The following is a 20,356-nucleotide window of genomic DNA, read 5'->3' as shown; positions in this document are numbered from 1 at the left end:
AGATTTTACTACTTTAAGTTCCTCAAGCTCCCAATAAGTGGCTCTGCCTAGGTATTTGTTCCAAACAAATGAAAGAACCCTCAATAATTGATTCTTCCTTCGTATGTCTACTTCCCGCATTAACACACTTTTTATCCATTTCACAGATGTGTTGTCACATCTGTAACACAGAAGAGCAGAAAAGGGAAGTATGGCACTTTCCCTCCATGGAACGTGCCTGTGCCGTTCCCTCCCCCTCTCCTTCCCCCAAAAGGCACATACCCCCTAAACTCTAAGGGACCTCATGAGACTTGCAACCAGGGGAGCAATGGGCAGCAGCAGCTTATCCCAGCTAATCCCCTAAACCTGTCTCCAAGGCGCCCTATTCTCTGACTTCCCAGTGAGCCAGAGGAGCCCAGCCAGGCTCTCCTGTTGCTTCTTCTATGCCCTTCTGTGTTTCACACTCCTAAGTATATTTTTTGCTGTGGTCAATAAATTCTTGCTTGCTTCTCTACACTTTGTCTCTTGATTGAAATCTTTCCCTCAAGAGGACAGGAACCGAGGTCTTGTCATCTCCCTGGTAGCATCTTTTTGGCACAGATTGCACAAACACTTGCCTGCCCCTGGATTCCCAGGCAGGTCTGTGGAGATACTTAACACCCAGCATACTCCTTATATTAAAAAAAATAATAATAAAATTAAGTTTAAAAAAAAAGAAAAGGGAAGGTATGCAGCCCAGTTTTGGCTATAGGTGGCAGCCTTTGAAGGCCAGGATGTTAAAGCAATGAAGCATTCCTTAAAGGGGCTAACAGAGTGATTCCCACCAACAGCATCCTCCCCAAAGAAATCTCTCTAACATGCAGATGTGCACAAAATCTTCTTTCAAATAAATATGTTGGCAGAAGAGACCTAAACTATAAAAAATGAAATAAAGATACTCATCTTTGGAAAAATGCATCATAACGAACATTTCCCCCTAGAATTGTTAATAATAAAAACATCTATCATTTCAAAAGTCTTTTTAAAAAACACACACATTAACTTCCACTTTTTGAAAGGGAGAGAGGCAGACATGGGTCACCCAATCTACACACTACAATCAGCTGGCTCCACTACTGGCTGCCTTCATTGTTAAGGAAGTCCCAAGATTCCTGAGAAGTATGGTTCACGATGAACAAACAGCTTCGAGTTCGGCCTTGGATTAAATCAGTACTTACCAAAATGCAATCCATTAGGACGGACTTTTCAGCCTGACCTTATTAGTATTCATGTTAATAATATTACAACATTCATGCCTCCATCTAGACACATAAACTAATCATTTATATTTAATTTTTAGAAACACTCAAATCATATTGATCTCTCATCCAAAGCAGCATCATTTATCCCAGTCAAGAGCAATGGCTTATGGGTGAATCTAGGTCCTGGCTGTTTGTCCATCAGATTTACTCACAATACTGAGGTCTCATACCCACGCCAAGGACTCTTAGGATTGGGTGAAATGTGTGTGTGTGTGTGTGTGTGTGTGTGTAGAAATACAAAGCCAGAAAACACTACCTACCTATGTAACCTCTATCCTCAAGGACTGAATGAGAAGATGGCTATCTGCTTGTGGCTTCTTTGGTTCAAGAAAATACTGTGTTGGCAGCAATGCTGAAGAGGCTCTAGCTGAGGATCCCTCCCTGACCCTTTCCTCTTTCTTTCCTGTCTACCCTTTAAGTAACTATCCCTTCCTCCAAGTGGAGGTATTCCAAACCATGGGCAGGAAAAAGTGGATCCATTTTAGAGAGGCATTAAAGGGATGCTTTAAAGTAGAATAGGTGGTGATGGGTGTCACCTAACACACTGTGGACATCGAGTAGAGCAAAGTCCATTAAGCTGAACTGTTTCCAGCAAAAGGGGAGCTGGCTCCTTAGAGGTGAACAACAGATGAAAAACCTAGAGACCACAAGTCTAATTTCAGGCCTTCTACTGACTGGTTCTTAGGCCTTGGGCAGGTCTCCTTCTCTCTGCATCCCCAAAAGAAGTATAATCTGCAAAAAAGAAGTATAATACTGCAGTTCCTTACAAGGAAGAATTACATATTACTATAAATGACTACAAAATAGAGTTCAAACTGCATCAAAGAGGACTAGTCTAAAATAGTTATACAAATATGCCATTTTCTTAGTAGAAATTTCATCTACTTGTATCCTTTAAGGAATACATGTTAATTAAAATGAGTCACACTGAAAAAAGAAAAGAAAAGCACCAATTCTTAAAGTAAAGCTACCCTACTCCAGGTAACTCACAAAAAGATGGTTCATTGCTTAAAGGAGAAAACACGGGAGGGATGAATCACACATCTCATGTTTTATTCTTGGCTGTTTATGAACCAGTGATCATAAGTTATTTCTTCTTTATTTCCTTTGAAAATTAAGATGAAAACTCTTGTAAAGCATGCTATATCTTCAGGTAAAACCCTGTGGACGCCCAAAGTTTCAGGTGGTCTGCCCCTCCAGACACCACAATTACCATGCAGGCAGTCATCTCAGAGACTTCAACTTGCATAATCTTCATTTGTTTTTCAGATTTAACACCCAATATGCTGTAACTCAGAAAACACCACCATCATACAGTAGTCATGGTCAGAAGCCTAGAACCATCAAATCCTTCTCAAATGCCACCTCTCACCCCTTTTGCAATTCTACTCCTTGTCTCCCAGATGCCCAATGACCTGGGTTCCTTCTTTTTAAAACCAACCAACACAGAAAAGCTTGTTTGGAAAGACATCAGTATTAAGAATTACCTTCATACTCTCTCACTCTGGGAAGCTCATCATCTTACAGTAAGCCTATGCTGATAACTACCAATTCTTTTTAATCAGTCTTTTGTATTTTGGTCTTATCGAACTCAACATGCCTAAAATTATTTCTCTGAACATCAATTCATGCCTGGATGATGTGTCTCAGTGGTTGAGCATTGACCTATGAACCAGGAGGTCACAGCTGATTCCCCATCAGGGCACATGCCCAGGTTGTGGGCTCCATCTCCAGTATGGGGCGTGAAGAGGCAGCTGATCAATGATTCTCTCTCATCACTGATGTTTCTATCTCTCTCTCCCTTCCGCTCTGAAATCAATAAAGATATATTTTAAAGAAAATTAATTCCTTTCTCCTAATAGCTAGGTTGACCCTATTCCTTGGCTCCAAATCTCTGGAAGGACCATGATTAGGCTTTTCTCCTTTCTTCCTGTATGTCCGTTTCCCAGACTTGCTATTTGTCCTAATAAAATGCTTCTAGTTCCTCTTCTGTTACCCCTGCCATGTAACGACATTAAGCTCAATATAACATTCCAGCCATGAATCAAGGCAACCATCTGCTGGTTGACCTTCCAGGCTGTTAACTCCTGCCTTTGTAATCAGCTTCCTTAAAACACTCATGTCAGTTCTCATCAAGAGCAAGTTCTCCTTCACAATTCTTCATGCTCCAGAAGCTTCTATGCAAGGGCCTAAGCCGCAGTCGGACATCCTTAGCACTGCCACGGAGGCGGGCTGCTGCGCTTGCCAGCCATCAGCCCGGCTTGTGGCTGAGCTGCACTCCCCCTGTGGGAGTGCACTGACCACCAGGGGGCAGCTCCTGCATTGAGCATCTACCCCCTGGTGGTCAGTGCACGTCACAGTGACCAGTCATTCTGCCATTTGGTTGATTAACATATTACCCTTTTATTATATAGGATTATTATATATTATCCTTGATTTTCTACAGAAAATTAGCAGCTGACCTTTCAAAATCCCACTGACTGACTTTTGCTCATCTTTGAAGGAACTTTAACTAATTCATTATGAACTGTTAAGCAAGTCATGAATTTATAATGTATCCAAAATAAAACCATAAAATTCCATTTCATTCATTCAACAAGTGTTTGTTTTTGTTTGTTTGTTTGTTTGTTTTTTTGGGGGGGGACTATCTTTTATATGTATAAAAAAATACATCCAAACATATATGCAGCCAAGTTCTTTGGTAAGATTGAAACAGGGCAAATAAATAAAATTTCCAGATTTTCTTCAGTTACTTAAGAATTTGGGATTACAGTGGGGCCTTGACTTATGAGTGTCCCGACTAAGGAGTTTTTCGGGATACGAGCCGTCTCTCGGCCGATTTTTTGCTTTGAGTTGCGAGCTAAAATTCGGGTTACGAGCCAGCTTCAGGTACCCCCACCGCTAGTTGGCGCAGCGAACGTCACAATGAACGCCACAACATCAGCCCAGCATCACGTATCTCACTCGTTCACTTTAATGATTTGACATACGAGTAATTTGAGTTATGAGCTCGGTCACGGAACGAATTAAACTCGTAAGTCAAGGCCCCACTGTAATTAATAGATCTTTACTTTTCTACTCTTATCAGTTCCTAAGAAGTTACAACTTAATGTATTTGAGTGTCCTTTATTTTAATGTTCTCCTGCTTACAGTCTGTGAACACTAAGAAACAGTGAAATTCTATCCCCCAAAAGAGTAGTAGTCAGAAACCTACACACTCAATTGGAGGGTTAGCACTGCATCTGATCAAGCAGGTGGTATGTACAGAGAAAGCGTGGGCTAGAAGACTGACATTCCCTCAAGAACTTCAATAAAGCCAATCAGGAGAGATGCCCTCAGACAGAAAGGGCATGAAAGAAGAAACGGCTTTGAGATTAAAAATTATTTTCTAAAATAAATAATTTGAACCCAACTTCAACGAGGAAAAGCTTATTTCTGTACAGCTATAGGCTGTATCACCTAACACACTGTGGACATCGAGTCCATTAAGTTGAACTGTGTTCCAGCAAAAGGGGAGCTGGCTCCTTAGAGGTGAACAACAGATGAAAAACCTAGAGACCACAAGTCTAATTTCAGGCCTTTGGGCGTCCACCTGAGGCAAACATGTGGTGAGCTGAAGCAGACCACCACAAAGACTTTCTGTAGTACCAAGTCAGAACCAGCAGGCTATAAGGCTAGCCATGCTATATTTGGTTTACCAAGTGCTAATATGCTGCTAATGGAATATATCCAGCCACCAATTTACTAGATGATAAATTCGAGAATGTATCTGGTTACTTAACTGAGAGGGTCTTTTGTGTGGATAAAATATACAAAAAGTCTGAACTCATCAGATTTACGTATGTTCTCAGGTAGTCTATGGGGATTTTTATTTTTTAAATATATTTTTATTGATTTCAGAGAGGAAGGGAGAGGGATAGAGAGACAGTAACATCAAAGATGAGAGAGAATTATTGATTGGCTGCCTTCTGCATGCCCACCACTGAGGACCGAACCCTCAACCCAGGGAATGTGCCCTGACCAGAATGGAAACCATGACATTCTGGTTCATAGGTCAATGCTTAAACCACTGCGCACACCAGCCTGGCATCCACATGGATTTTAAAAAGACAAAATAAGGTCTCGTGAAAAGAGTCATGCAGGCACAAAACAAAGCACCTCCTTCCTCACCCCTCTCAAAAGGAAAAAAAAAACAATTAGTAGGAATTAATAAGAATTAGTAATTAGACAGTCAAAGAATTTTGCAATATACAATATACCTAATCTCACTAGTGGAAGCATTACTGTTTTTAAGTATTCCAAGCTGAAAATAGGTATTTCTGTTTTACGTGGGAAAGGACAATGTCAAAGATGTAGGGTACTAAACCCTGGAGGAATACCAGACACATTTGGCTAAGTGCCAGATTACCAATGAGAGGTATGTAGTTATGTAACGCCAACAGTTTAAAGCATTCCACCAACTTAGAAAATCATCTTGCATCCATTATCTCAATGCGGCTCCCTCTCCACAATGCATTTTAACTACAGAGATCTACAGAATAAAATGAATGCGATACTTAGATCAGAACGATGAAAACAGGCTTTTGTTCATGAAAAACAATTCCTTTGTTGCCATGTCAATCTCAAAACACTTTCCACTTTACTTAAGTGTTCTTTGGAGGTCATCCTAGTTCTCCCACTTACTATCCCTGCTTACCATAAACCACTGCAAGCTAAGACATGGTGATAGGGTTTGTTATTAACCTTCCAGAAATGAGGGCAGTTAATGTTTAATTAACTACTTGAGTATTCTTACAGTCATACTAAAACTCATTATTCAAGTTTTTAATTACTAGACAATAACTTACTTTGTCCTTAACATCAAAAAAGAGCAAGATAATTTCATGCAATTACAAGATAACTGGCTATGCATGGAGGCTTTACCTATACACAGTGATCACATGCAAATAAAGAGAAAACAAATCCATATAATCACAATTGAACTCTGAAACTATAGCCCCAAAGAAAGTACAACAGCCCGGCTGGTGTGGTTCAGTGGTTGAGCATTGACCTATGAACCAAGAGGTCATGGTCTGATTCCAATTCAGGGCACATGCCCAGGTTGCCAGCTGGTCCCTAGTAGGGCACATACGGGAGGCAGCCGACCAACGATTCTCTCTCATCATTGATGTTTCTCTCTCTCCCTCTCCCTTTTGAAATCAATACAAATATATTTTTAAAAAACAAAAGAAAGTAGAACAAAGTTGTGGCTGTCTCTCATAGTCTGGCCCATGTCCCAAGATCTCACAGTCTGGATCACTCCATGGTTTTAATGTTGACCACCACTGACGGTGAATATGGTATTTTTAATGAATTTCTGCTAAGTTGTTCAAGAGACTCCATTTTCTTTTTCTTTTTTTAAATATATATTTTATTGATTTTTTTTACAGAGAGAAAGGAAGAGGGATAGTTAGAAACATCGATGAGAGAGAAACATCGATCAGCTGCCTCCTGCACACTCCCTACTGGGTATGTGCCCGCAACCAAGGTACATGCCCTTGACCGGAATCGTACCTGGGACCCTTGAGTCCATAGGCCGACACTCTATCCACTGAGCCAAACCAGTTAGGGCCAAGAGACTCCATTTTCTATGTATAGCTAAATTCTTGGGCCTCATACCCATACCACATCTGAATGTCTCCAAGCACACAAAGGAAGTGGATGATGGAGCTAAGTACTGTTGAAACCGTCAAATCCAAAACTCAGCATACCTCTCCTTTATCTACGACAGCTGACATTTCTCCCACTGTACCTGGCCTGTCTCAGAGACGCATAATATCCAGCTATTCAAAGGCAGGATCATGTTTGTGATTCCAACATGGATGCATCAGTACTGTGTTTTCAAGCCTGTTCAAACAGTATATCTAGGCCAGTCATCCATGCAGACAGGTACATATATCTTTTGTCTATTTAACTACACTAAAAAGTCTAGAAACATAGTTAGAAAATACTAATTCAACATAAAGCATTATTTTAAGACTAGAGGCCCGGTGCACAAATTCATGCACAAGTGGGATCGGGAGTGGGGCCGGCTTGGGGGAGGGGCCACAGGTGGTTGGCTGGTCAGCCCTGCCCCCTGGTCAAACTCCTGGTCAAGGGGACAATTTGCATATTAGCTCTTTATTATAATAGGATATTTACCTTCAGCCAAAATTTGCATTGTTTGGAAAGGTTCACAGGCTAACTGAAAAGAGGGATGGAATAAATATTTCCAACATGGGAAACTTAGTCATTTAGCAGCTTAAATTCATTAGGCCACAGTTCACTAGTAGTACTAGTAAAAAAATTGCTTAAAATTTTTCTTTGTTTCTTTTGTCTAACTCTAATCGCAAAATCCCTGAAGCATTCCTTTTGTTGTAGTCACTTTGTTATTGACTCTCCAGATGACCTAGGGAAAGTAAGTTCCCCAAAGTTGATTTTTCTCACCAGGAAAATAAGAAGAGTATACAGTCCATTGGCTAGTAACCTAACGGTGAGAATAAAATTATAAACTGCCTGATTTTAAAAGAAAATTGCCTTCCACCTTCCATGTTCACAATTTAATCTACAAAATAAATAATTTACCAAGTCAGTTGAGAAATTAGTAAAATGAAAGTTGGAAAGATAAACACAATCTGCAGGGGTCAAGTACGCATGGCCCAGATGGGTGGAAGGGAAATTAAAGCTGTATTGCAGCAAAGGTACTTGAGCTTCCAAGAATTTGGGTTGAAAAGACAACTATAGATAAAACAGATCTTGGAGTAAAAAGGAAAACAAAAATACAAAGGGGAACTTACAAAGCTACCTATGGCTTAATGAACTTGGCTTCTATCAATCTTTAAAATTACAGTTGTTTTTGAAACTGAAATCCAGATGCCCTTGGCTGCATTTTAAGTTTTCCAGAGCTTTTATCACTGCTGTCTGGAAAAGCAAGCAGGAAGGGATGTAAAAAAAAAAGATGCTATCATACAGGAAGCCAAAATAAATCTATTTTGTGATGGCATCTGCTACTTTCCTTTTAATGTCACAAGTATAACAATAGAAACTTCATACTCAATAGGTAACTTCATACTGATGACAAATATTTTTAGAAAATTAGCCAAATTACCCACTGTAATTAGTTTTCTTGCAAGGTTAAATAATATAAAATTAAAAATTGCTGAGTGATTAAACTACAATTATACCAATTCTGAGCTTCTGAATGAACAAACTGCATGTATACTTGGCTAGGAAAACCAGGATGAGAACAGGAGCTATGAATAAAATGGACTACCAGAAATCAAATTTCTTTTTGAGGGGTGGGGAGAATAGAGGACTAGACTTGCTACGAACATGAACGCTGTTTATTTCCAAGTTATGATGAGTATAAATCTGAAATTTCTACTGGGAATTGCTATTATACTAAACAAATGTATATCCTTTGCACAGTACATGCCCTGGGGCAAAGTTAATTGCAGGAAATTCCCAAATAACTCCTTGCTCCCCACCAGACTGTATAGTAGAGGTGCTGGGTGGCCAGGCTAAGCCTTTTGCTTTCAGTTGAGTATTTGTGCTAATATGACAAAACTTTCTCATATTAGTTGTTTTGTATTAGACTTTTTTTTGTCTTTTGAATAAAGATTCTCTCAAGAATTTATAGCACAAATTAGAGTAATTCAGAATTCACTACAATTTTGAATTAACCTTCAATGCCAGAGGCTTCAGCAACTTATAATAAAAATTCAGTTTAGATCTCAAGATCAGGTAAGTCTAAAAGAAACAAGGTAGCCCTGATTAGGTAGCTCAGTTAGTTAGACTGCCACCCAATGTCTGTCTGTCTGTCTCTTCTTCCTTTCTAAAATTGATAAAAGTAAAGTAAAAGAAACAAGGTAAATTGAACCAGCCCTTTCTATCAGGACTTTGATATAAATTGTATTTATCTGCTCCTAAAACTTTTTATGAAAAAAAAAACCACAAATTTAAATAAAATTCTAAAATCTTCTTGAGGAATAGTTTGGGTTTGAGCAAAATATCAAAACAATTCTCCCATGCACAATATACTTCCGACTATATTCTAAATATATTTCTTTTGGTTTCCTGCACTTACCTGTAATGTTAGTATGTCCATGCTCTTGTATCATGGAACATAATTCATACTCATGTAATACAAAAATAAAAGTTCACTTTGACCAATCAGGTTTAATTTATGTTACTTATTAAATGCTTTGCAAGGTAATACAAGAACATGTTCTAACATTTTATACATGTGATGAAAACTTAGTCATGTTGGCCTTCTGCTCTTTTTCTTTTTTAAATATATTTTTTATTGATTTTAGAGAGGAAGGGAGAAGAAGAGATAGCTGCCTCCTGCACAACCCCCCATTGGGGATCAAGTCCACAACCCGGGCATATGTCCTAACTGGGAATCAAACCCAGGATCTCTTGTTCCGTGGGATGACGCTCAATCGACTGAGCTACACCAGCCGGACTGACCTTCTGCTTTAAAGTGTGTTCTGAACCTCTTACACTTGACACCTGCTGGTGGGAATGTAAAATGGTAAAACCACTTTGGAAAACAGTGTGTCAGTACCTCAAATGGTTTAACAGTTACAGAAATTCCACCCAGTAATTTTGCCCATAGGTAAAACACCCAAGAGAAATGAAAACACATGTCCACATTGAAATTTGTGCACAAATATTCATAACAGCCAAAAAGTAAGAACAACCCAAATGTCCATCATCTGACAAATGGATAAAAATGTGGTATTCCATTAAGGAATGAAGAACTAATACATGTTACAACATAGATGAATCATGAAGAGATCATATGCAATGGGGAGGGGGAGAGCCAGTCACAAAAGACCACATATTGTATAATTCTATTATAAGGAATGCTCAAGATAGGCAAATCTAGAGAGACAATAAGTAGATCGGTTGTTGCTAGACCTAGGAGGATAAAGGGGTAATAGCTAAAGGGTAATGGGTTTCTCTTTGAGGTGATAAAAACGTTTTATAATGAGAATGTAGTAATAACTGCAAATATACTAAAACCTATCAAATCACACACTTTAAATGGGTGAATTTAATGTATGTAAATTATAATTCAATAAAGCTGTTATTATAAAAATAATCTGTTCTGAGATGTGAGGTGCTTGAGAATTAGCAAACCTCTTCCACAAAGGTTATCTAGTCAACAATAAAAGAATTAGTTAAACTAACGTCCAGTTTACTTTATTGTAATTGGAACCAGCTTGCAGTATTTTGTTATGTACATTTCTAAAATGTGAATGCAGTTTAAGAAAAGACATCATTACATCAGATATTCCAGGCAGCCTGCCATGAGACACTTTTACCCCCCGCACCCCCCAAAAAAAAATCTTAAAAGGAATCCATTTAATCAACTTCAGAGTATATGTTCTTTCTTGTCACTTCTTTTCCGTAAAGAAGTGTAATTTCCCCAAAACTCTTGTTAAACAATACTGGGCACTGTTTTAGACATGTGTGTGTACATGTGTGCACACATGTGCACACAAAATCCCTGCTCCAGTGGAGCTTACAATCTAATATAACAAGATAGCCAATAAAAAAAATACTGGTTTGAAAGACAGGTTTTTAAAACAGAGTGCTGCGCTATGCCTGGCTATTATTTTAGATGGAGTGGTTAGGGAAAAAGGCTTCTCTAGGTAGGAATGTTTGAGGTGAGAAAAGTACAGTCACACAAAGATTAGAGAAGAACTCTAGGCAGAACACATAATTCTTTTTTAAAAAAATATTTTTATTGATTTCAGAGAGGAAGAGAGAGAGAGAATCAATGTTCGTCTGCTTCCTGCATGCCCCATACTGGGGATTGAGCCCGCAACCCAGGCATGTGCCTTGGACCGGAATCAAACCCAGGACACCTTCAGTCCACAGGCTGACGCTCTAGCCACAGAGCCAAACTGGCTAGGGCCAGATCATTCTTAAATGGCACAATTAGGAGGAGAAAAAAGGACTAACTGTGCGCTGCTGGTAAGCAACTTTCCTCTGTGATTCTCATGTACTATCCTTGCATAAGTGTGCCTGGTAAGGTTCTCACAGACTGTGGCTGGAAAAAGATGTCTTAGATACCTTAAACCTTTAAAAGGTCTCACAACTCTTCAACAAGAGGAGGCCCTCCCTGGTTAACCCCAACCTAAAGTGACCTTTCCTCCCTCTTCTTGTATCTCTCAGCGATTGCTTGTTTGTATCACTCATTCTTTCAAATGCATTGGTGCAAGGCATGGTGTTACGAGTGCCAGGACTTAGACAAATGGGACATGCACACCTTAGACAAAAATTAAGGCAGGGAAGAATCTAGTAGCTCAAAAAACATAGACAAAACAACAAACACAAAGTAAATGCAGGCCACAGAAGGAGCTATAACACATTAAGAGCGGCCAGAGGTTACTGCCAGCTTGAGCATCAGGGGAAGCTTTATGGGGTAGGGCATGAGAGCAGGGAGAGTCTGTGATGTCTGAGGACTCAGATATGTGGGGGAAAAAACATACTAATTTGTTGTATTCCTAATTATCTTTAAATATATTTTAAAATATTTTTAGCTCCCCAATCAAGTTACAAGCTAAGGGAGAAAAGGCCTGATACTCCTTATATTTCTCTGTGATATTTAGCATAGTATTTTGCAATGCTAAATTAGGGAATTCATTGTTGATTCACAGTACATAGATGTCAACTTCAGCACTAAAGGTAAAGCTAAATTATTATTTGCTCCATAGCAAGGTTTAGGCCTTTGAAACTGATGATACCCCAAAACTCTTAATACATCATTTAATGATCTTCTAAAAAAATATTACAGATAAACATGTATACAATGTGCTTCTGAATACACACAGATATGCAAACATTTTAATATGTATCTCTATGTCTGCATATGTATATCACTATACCTTAATTTCAGAATCACACAAGATTATTACCAAAGTTTGAACTTGAGAAAAAAATTTTCTCACTGATCAAAACTTTCCCATCCAGGCCTTCAAAATCCCTTCCCATTCCCAACAAAACATCTTAAATCAGAGAAGAAAAGCCAAACAACATTTTTTTAAGGCAGTGTCTCAACATCTCTAAAAAATATTCCATGGCCAAACTCACCATAGAGAGCTGTCCAAGTTTGATTAATTACATCTAGACACACAGTTCCTGACCTGAAACAGATGGAAAGAATGGCAATTTTTTAAAAATTAGAAAGTTAGTTGCATGTATCTGGCAACTAATTTTATTTATCAAGAAAAATACTTTTAATAGATCATTAAAAAAAATCCCAATTGGGGAAAGTATGAAGAAAAGCAGAATACAATACAGGGTGGGGCAAAAGTAGGTTTACAGTTGTGAGTATGCAAAACAGAGTTTATTCTTGTATTATTATTTATTATTTTCCATACAAACAACTATAAACCTACTTCTGCCCCATCCTGTATGCAAAGTCTTAAGTGTCTCCGTACAGATTGAAAGGGAAAAACAATAGCTATACAATGGAGAAACCAACACCTGAGCCAGGTGATGAGAATTAACACTGGTAACCAGGGGCAGACAAACCTAAATGCCTCTGAACAGGATACCCTGAGGAGGACACAATCTCACTTTGTGGTTTTCTAGACTTAAGTGCATACTCTTAAGAAATGTCAAACAAACCCAAATTGAGGTATAGTTGTCTTATAAAATAACTGGTCTATATTCTTTAATGTCAATTTTATAAAAAGCTGAGGAACTGTTCCAGATTAAAGAAACATGACAACTAAATGCAATGCAATACTGGAGCCTTTACTAAATGAAAAAAAAAAGAAAAGAAACGGAAGTGCTAAAAAGTACATTGCGAGAATATGGCAGTAGGTTCAAAGTACTACTACATTAATATTCAATTCCTGAGTCAGATGACTGACTATTATTGCACTTACATAAGAGACTATCCTTGTTGTTAGGATGACTGATATATAGAAGTATTAAAGGACAATGGGGCATGATGCATGTATACAACCTACTCACACAGTGTTCAGAATACCCCACATGTATGTGTATGTGTGTATGTGCATGAAATATCAAAACTTAAAGCCAAGACAAGAAAAAAAATGCAGAATAAATAATCATGTATTCTAAACATCACCGAAGTAACAAAATAGGAGGCACTGGTATCACATTTAAAATATTACTAATATTAGAAGAAATAAAGGGGTAATTAAGATTCAGTCACTGAAATGAAACTAATCATGTTTGCTTTACTCTCATGAACTGAGAAATATCTGAAAGGGCTGAAAATAATAAATCTGTATATTAAAAACAGATCTCTGAATTGTGTCTAACAGAGAATGGAGATGTGGGATATTACAAATGCTAGTTGGCTCTCAGGGAAAACGAAGGACCCATTCATGACAATGGAAAAACTAAGCATCCAATAGAATTTGACCTAAGTGGTTTAGAATGTCATATTCCTGGGACTTTATAGTCTAAGTGGCCATTCAGAGAGTCCTGTCTGCTGATAAAATCCAAACAGATAGCTGAAGCTTCTGTGTAACGAAGAGAGAGATGAACTCTAATCAAGAGCAGTGGCTGCTAAGATTTAAACATTTTTAAAGTTACTTACGCTTCATCAATGTTGGGATGGAAAATTTTATTCATGAATCCTGTAAAAAGAGATGTTAGTTAGCAGCAAAAAGTACCCAGAGAACAATTAAAGTCTTTCTGTATCGGAAACATTTTCAGATTGGGAAAAGGTGATGATACTATACTCATAAGTCATTACCTTTCAATCTTAGATCTTGTTTATACTGATAAGACTATATATTCTCCTTACAATGGCATTTACTTAAAATACATTAGAGTTCTATTTTAAAAATGCGCAAACTCTGAGAGCAATGCAGCCTCTTATACAAAATGATCATTAAAAGAAATGGTTTTCAGAGTTATGAAGGTACTCGCCAAGAAAACTGACAGTCTTAAGTGGTTTATAACTAGTGTCCTGATAAAAGTTAAGAAAGCTACTGTCTGACTCCCCTCCCCCAAGTTTTATTGTTCAATCTCTAAATTAGGAGGTTCTGCATTTGAACTTCTCTTTCAGAAGCTCGGTTACTGGTATCGTTCTGCTACACTGTGTGCGGAACATGAATGAAACTGTTGAAATGCTAAAGGAGTACTGCTTCGAAACCACAAGGATTTCATAAGAGCGGTGACCAAAATGTTTCCTTTAACTTTAGTCTACTCATTCCAGGAAACCCAATTTTGATTAAAATTTGGGCAACCAAGGAATGAGGCAAGGTGTTGAAGAAAAAAAATTCTGTAAGATGGCTAGGTCTGTCAGGGATCCAAGTTTTTTGTGTGTTTTTTTTTAAATTTATTCCTAGAAAAAGAAGTATAAACTTTAACAAATGTATCGATATTTCAATTCCAAGAAGAAACGAATTTTTGTAATGTAAAACTGGTGATTTAATCAGCCTGTATGTATGCAGATGGCAATATTCTAAAACAGAGATCCACTGTCAAAGCTGTCATTTTACCACCCTTATCACCTCACTTCCTTTCAAAACTTCCTATTCCATTTCACTTTCAATAAATTGAAATTCCTTACTAAAATGACCATCCTTATTTCCCACTCCCACTCTCTCACCCCTCCTCACATGGTCTCACTTTCTTTATTCAAAATATATTTGGTCAACGCCTATGTTTCAGGCACTGTGGTTGTTTAGGGTACAAAATAAGTAAGACTACACTAGTCTCGAGGAGGTTGCTGTAGCAGTGGGATAAGAGACATGAAGAAGTAGCTGTAATGTGTGCACAGAGCTGATACAGTCAGGGAAGAGGAAGCTGTCAGGAAAGATGCAGAGAAGTGGCATCAGAGGAAGACCCTCAAGGATGAGTCATGACAGGACATTTCAGAAAAACCTAAGAAACTTCTTTAGACTTAGAAAAGGGGGATAATATACGAAATCCCAGGTATGCCAGTCTCTGCTTGCTCTAGCCACTCCAAGAATTAACTATGCTTCTAATTTTTACTTTTTAATCCTTTGTGTTGAAATAGCTTAATGTTTTATCTACTACTATTAAGAGAACCCATGCAATGTTTAAATTACTCTGATGTAGAAAGAAAAGCCTTATGTCCAATTACAATTTCATATTAATTTTTCATTATGGAAATGAAAGAGGTTTCAAAGTCTAGATTTAAGAGTTATGTGTTCATGAAGAGATTATACGAAAGCCAATGGAAATGCTCATGTTTTAAGGTTAAGAGGAGAAAAAGCAGGATACCAATCTACATGATCCTAGAAAAACACTAACACACGTGTTCTAGAAGGCCAAGAGGATTACTCGCTGCAGCATTATTTATAAAAGCTAAGAAACAAATTTAACCCCATCAAAAGGGACTGGAGAAACTGTAGTATATCCATATACTGGGAGTCCTATACAGCCAAAGTAATGAACTAGATCAGTAAGTACCAACTTGGATAGATTCAAACCTGAGAGGGAAAATAGTTGCAGAATGATATATTTACAGCGTGACACCATTTAAAGAAACTAAAACAAAGCAACGCTACATATTCTCTATGGTAGCAAGTATGGAAACTGTACTGGACCAATATATATCAAACTTACAAAAGCCATTACTTCAGTGAGAGTGCAGGGCCAATGGTGGAATTAGGAAACAGAATGGGGAATGGTAATTAAAGATGAATTTATCTAAAACACTTATATGCCTTTTAAAAAGACAGAATGTGCTTGTATATTATTTGCTCCATTTTTTAAAAAGTGTACACATAAAAGGAAACTGCAAGCAAATATGTACAACTGCTAACAGTGCTTAATTCTTCGAGGTGGAAATATTTTCTCCCATTTTCAAATCACATTCCCATTTTTAAATCACACTCCCATTCCAGACATAGGATCACAAGCAATGTAAAAAGGTCAGAGGGAAACAAACAAGTGTCCATGGCAGTCAACTTTAGAGACCCCCATTATTTCTACTACTACTTTTCTGACTTGCCAAAATGTCTACAATGTGAAGCTGAAAAAAAACTTTGACAAATTTTTTTGTTGTTGTTAATCCTCACCTGAGGATATTTTCCCATTGATTTTTAAATGTAAATATATATATAATTTTATTGATTTCAGAGAAGAAGAAGGGAGAGACAGAAACATCAATGATGAGAGGGAATCATTGATCAGATCAGCTGCCTCCTGCACTCCCCCCACTGGGGATCGAGCCCGCAACCCTGACAGGAAATTGAACAGTGACCTCCTGGTTCACAGGTTGATACTCAACCACTGAGCAACACCAGTCAGGCTCCATTGATTTTCAGAGAGTGGAAGGGAGGGAAAGAGAGACAGAGAGAGAAACATCGATTCATGGCCTCCCACATGAACCCTGACCAGGGCTGGGATCTGAGGTCTGTGCCCTTGACCAGAATTGAACCCGGGACCCTTCAGTCTGTGGACCGATGCTTTATACACTGAGCCAAACCAGCTAGGGCAAAAAAAGCTTTCAAATAAAAGTTATAAACAGTATAGCAAACATTCTAAAATAAACCTAATTAGCCTAGCTGGTGTGTCTCAGTCGTTGAGTGTCAACCCATGTACCAGGAGGTCACGGTTTGATTCCCGGTCAGGGCGTGGAGGAGGCAGCCGATCAATGATTCTCATTATTGATGTTTCTATCTCTGAAATCAATTTAAAAAAAAGTTACGGTTATTAAAAAAATATTAAAGTAAACCTAATTATACATAGGTTATCTAGTGCTGCAATCTTTTAAGGAAAAGCATCACTGAAATCAACTATTTTATTTGAGGTCTCATATTTTAAACACTTTGTTTAAATAATACAAATTCATTACAAAAAAACAGAAGAAACTCAGGTTGTTAGGCACCTGGTCCTCAAGATTAGTTACATATATTAGGAACATACTACTATCACAACTGCCAAGAAACTTTCTGGTGCGTGGAAAACACTAATGTTTAGGCACTGTAAGGTTTAATTCAAGACACTTGTTCTATTATGTGAAAAATATTTTGCTTGAAGCTACAATTAAGAACTTAAAAATTCATCTTGATACTTAAAATCCTGCTTCTGCTAGAATTCTCCTTTATAAAACCTAGTGAAGCAGCACGTATGGCAGTTTCCTGTGCTGTAAGGAAAGTGCTGCCCGTGCGGGTCTTGTTCAGTGGTTTAAGCATTGGCCTGCAGACTGAAGGGTTATGCATTCATTTCCGGTCAAGGGCACCTACTGTGGTTGTAGGCTCAATCCCGCATGCGGGAGGCAACCAATCAATGTGTCTCTTTCACATTGATGTTTCTCTCTCTGTGTCTCCCCCCCTCCCTTCCACTCTCTCTAAAAAATCAATGGAAAAAATTATACTCGGGTAAGGATTAAAAAACAAAAACAAACAACTGCTTTGCAGTGGTTCTCAACCTGTGGGTCGCGGCCCCTTTGGATGTTGGACGACCCTTTCAGAGGGGTCGCCTAAGACCATCCTGCATATCAGATATTTACATTACGATTCATAACAGTAGCAAAATTACAGTTATGAAGTAGCAACGAAAATAATTTTATGGTTGGGGGTCACCACATGAGGAACTGTTTTAAAGGGCCAGAAGGTTGAGAACCACTGCTTTAGAGGGTGGCAAGGGTTATGGAGAAAACACAGCAAAGCAATGGACCCAGTGGGGGTCCTAATATATGGTGACGGAAGAAGATTTGACTTTGGGCGGTGGGCACATGGTGCAATATACAGATCTTGTAACATAGAAACCCACACCTGAAACCTATATGTTCATGTTGACCAATGTCCCCCAATAAATATATTTTAAAAAATTAAACTAAATAAAAAAAGAAGGGGACTCAGAATAGGAATGCTGGGGTGGGGGCTGCAATGTTAAATAGGATAGTCAGGGAGGGCCTTACAAAGAAGCTGACTTAATTTGACAGAGATGAGGGAGGATTATTCATTATCTAGGAGAAAGAGTGTTCACATAGCACAAATAGCCAAGTGCAAAGTGCACCAGGAGTTTGCCTGATGTGTTAGAAGACCAGCAAAGTAAGTAGTAAAACTAAAGTGGAGTGAATAAAGGACAGAAGACTAGTCGTGAGAACAGAGAGGTGATGAGTATTTGTGGGCCCCTTTAAGGATGCTGGCTTTCATTGAGTAAGGTAGGAAGCCTGCTGGGTAAAGAATGATGGGGAAAAGCAGATCCCAAGACTGAATGAAGTTTTAGCAACTCATGTCACAGGGAACTTCAAAAGTATACGTCAAGAAAAAAGCTATGCTGAAACCGGTTTGGCTCAGTGGATAGAGCGTCGGCCTGCGGACTGAAGGGTCCCAGGTTCGATTCCGGTCAAGGGCATGTACCTGGGTTGCGGGAACATCCCCAGTAGGAGATGTGCAGGAGGCAGCTAATCGATGTTTCTCTCTCATCGATGTTTCTGACTCTCTCTCTCCCTCCCTTCCTCTCTGTAAAAAATCAATAAAATATATTTAGAAAAAAGAAAAAGAGAAAGAAAAAAGCTATGATGAAAGACCTCTATATGTTTATCGAAACTGTCTCTGAAAGGTTAAGGTGCCTCCCTCCTTGTACAAGGCTTGGAAATTACATTTGGAATCAATACAGTTTCCACACTATTTTCAATTAAATCTAGATTTTTGACTTGGTTGAGTCTAAGAGTACATAATAGAGAGGGGCAAAAAGGACTTAGTAAACATATTCTTAAGTAATAAATGGTCGTTGGAACCCAGTCCCCAGGGCCCCTACTAAGTATAAAACACTATCTGAGACAGGGATAGAATCAGACTAAAAAGAGAAAAGTACTAACAGACTTGGGGCTAGTCTCAACTCTGCTATTAACTGCAGCAGACCCAGTGGGGGTCCTAATATATGATGACGTCACTTCTGTGGGCCTGTTTCTCTACCTGCAAAGAGAAGTAGCTAGACTATATAATCTCTACAATATCCAATATTATTCTGTTTGTAAAGGGATTATCAGCTCTAAAAATGTAGGATTTAATAACAATGGCCAGAGTTCTGAATACAGAAGACTTAAGGGGAAATGTCCAGAGATTAAGTCCTTAAAGAAAATTTATTCTATAAGACACATTTTTAGGAAAAGAAGTATTCTGGAGAATACAAAGCTACCAACATGCTAAAATACCACCAAGAGACACAAAATCTGCTGACTCTTCCAAAGTAGGCAGAAAAACAGGGTTTATAACCTGGCCTCTGAGGAGCAAGCACAGCCAGACCAACCAACTCTAACCATTTCCAGACTACAGTGCTCGCTTCCTATACAGGGCTTCTCAATTGTTAGAAAAATGCCCAAAGCAAATAACTGGAAGTGAGCATATATATCTCTTGCACATCTGTTCTCAGAAAAAGCCATTCACATTCTGGATAACGAGGGCAACAATGGAACTGAACTTTTGGACGAGGAGGGGAGCCGATGAGAAAGAACAGGCTAGGAATTCAGAGAAGGAACGTTCTCAGGGCTGAGCATGTTTGCCCTGGCATGTTCTCCTTCCTTTTGGCAACGCTCACACCACACTAATGAACACATCTGCAACAGGAGAATTTTCCCAACACTTGTTTCCATTCAACCAGGAACTATTTTGAAGATATTTTAAGAGAATATATTTTGAAAACTGCTTTTATGGAAACATGATAAGTGGACGCAACAAGTCACTTTTAATCTACATGACAAGATTTTAGTCATTACTAGATATTTCCTAATTATGTATTTCAATGATTTAACCACGAAAATTCAGAACTCCTTTGTTTTAAATCTTTTGGACAATTATTCTCTGGCATGGCTCAAGCACTTGTGAAAAAGGGTAGATAATAAAACAAATGTTTAACTACAAAGCTCACCACCTCTTTTTTTCTTTTAGTAAAAGGGAATCAGGTGCTTTATAATTCTGGAGGAGAAATGCAAATCATACTTAGTTGATGCAAAACTACATATTTAAAACAATAATTGCATAGAATATTAAAATAGAAAATGCCATGCTTTGGGTTTGTTTCACTCTAACACTCAACTGCTCTAGAATAACAACTCTCTTGACCCATAGGCTAAT

General features: G+C 38.4%; 1 protein-coding gene across 7 annotated transcripts in view; it reads right to left on the bottom strand.

The window, feature by feature from the left end:
- Positions 1-20,356, bottom strand: part of UBE2H (ubiquitin conjugating enzyme E2 H) — a 113,795-nt gene that overhangs the window by 14,880 nt on the left and 78,559 nt on the right. For 5 of the 7 annotated variants that reach the window (XM_036328699.1, XM_036328698.1, XM_036328700.1 and 2 more), the window contains 2 exons: positions 13,891-13,930; positions 12,405-12,457 (listed from right to left, as the gene is read on the bottom strand). The exons of the other annotated variants lie outside the window; for them this stretch is intronic. In XM_036328699.1, coding sequence (XP_036184592.1) covers positions 12,405-12,457; positions 13,891-13,930 — 93 coding nt within the window. The remainder of the gene's footprint in view (positions 1-12,404; positions 12,458-13,890; positions 13,931-20,356) is intronic. 7 annotated transcript variants of the gene reach the window in all.

This window comes from Myotis myotis, unplaced genomic scaffold, assembly GCF_014108235.1.
Source record: "Myotis myotis isolate mMyoMyo1 unplaced genomic scaffold, mMyoMyo1.p scaffold_m19_p_11, whole genome shotgun sequence".
Classification (NCBI taxonomy): domain Eukaryota; kingdom Metazoa; phylum Chordata; class Mammalia; order Chiroptera; family Vespertilionidae; genus Myotis; species Myotis myotis.
Note: the sequence above shows the minus strand (reverse complement) of the source record. Positions and strands in the feature narration are given on the sequence as shown.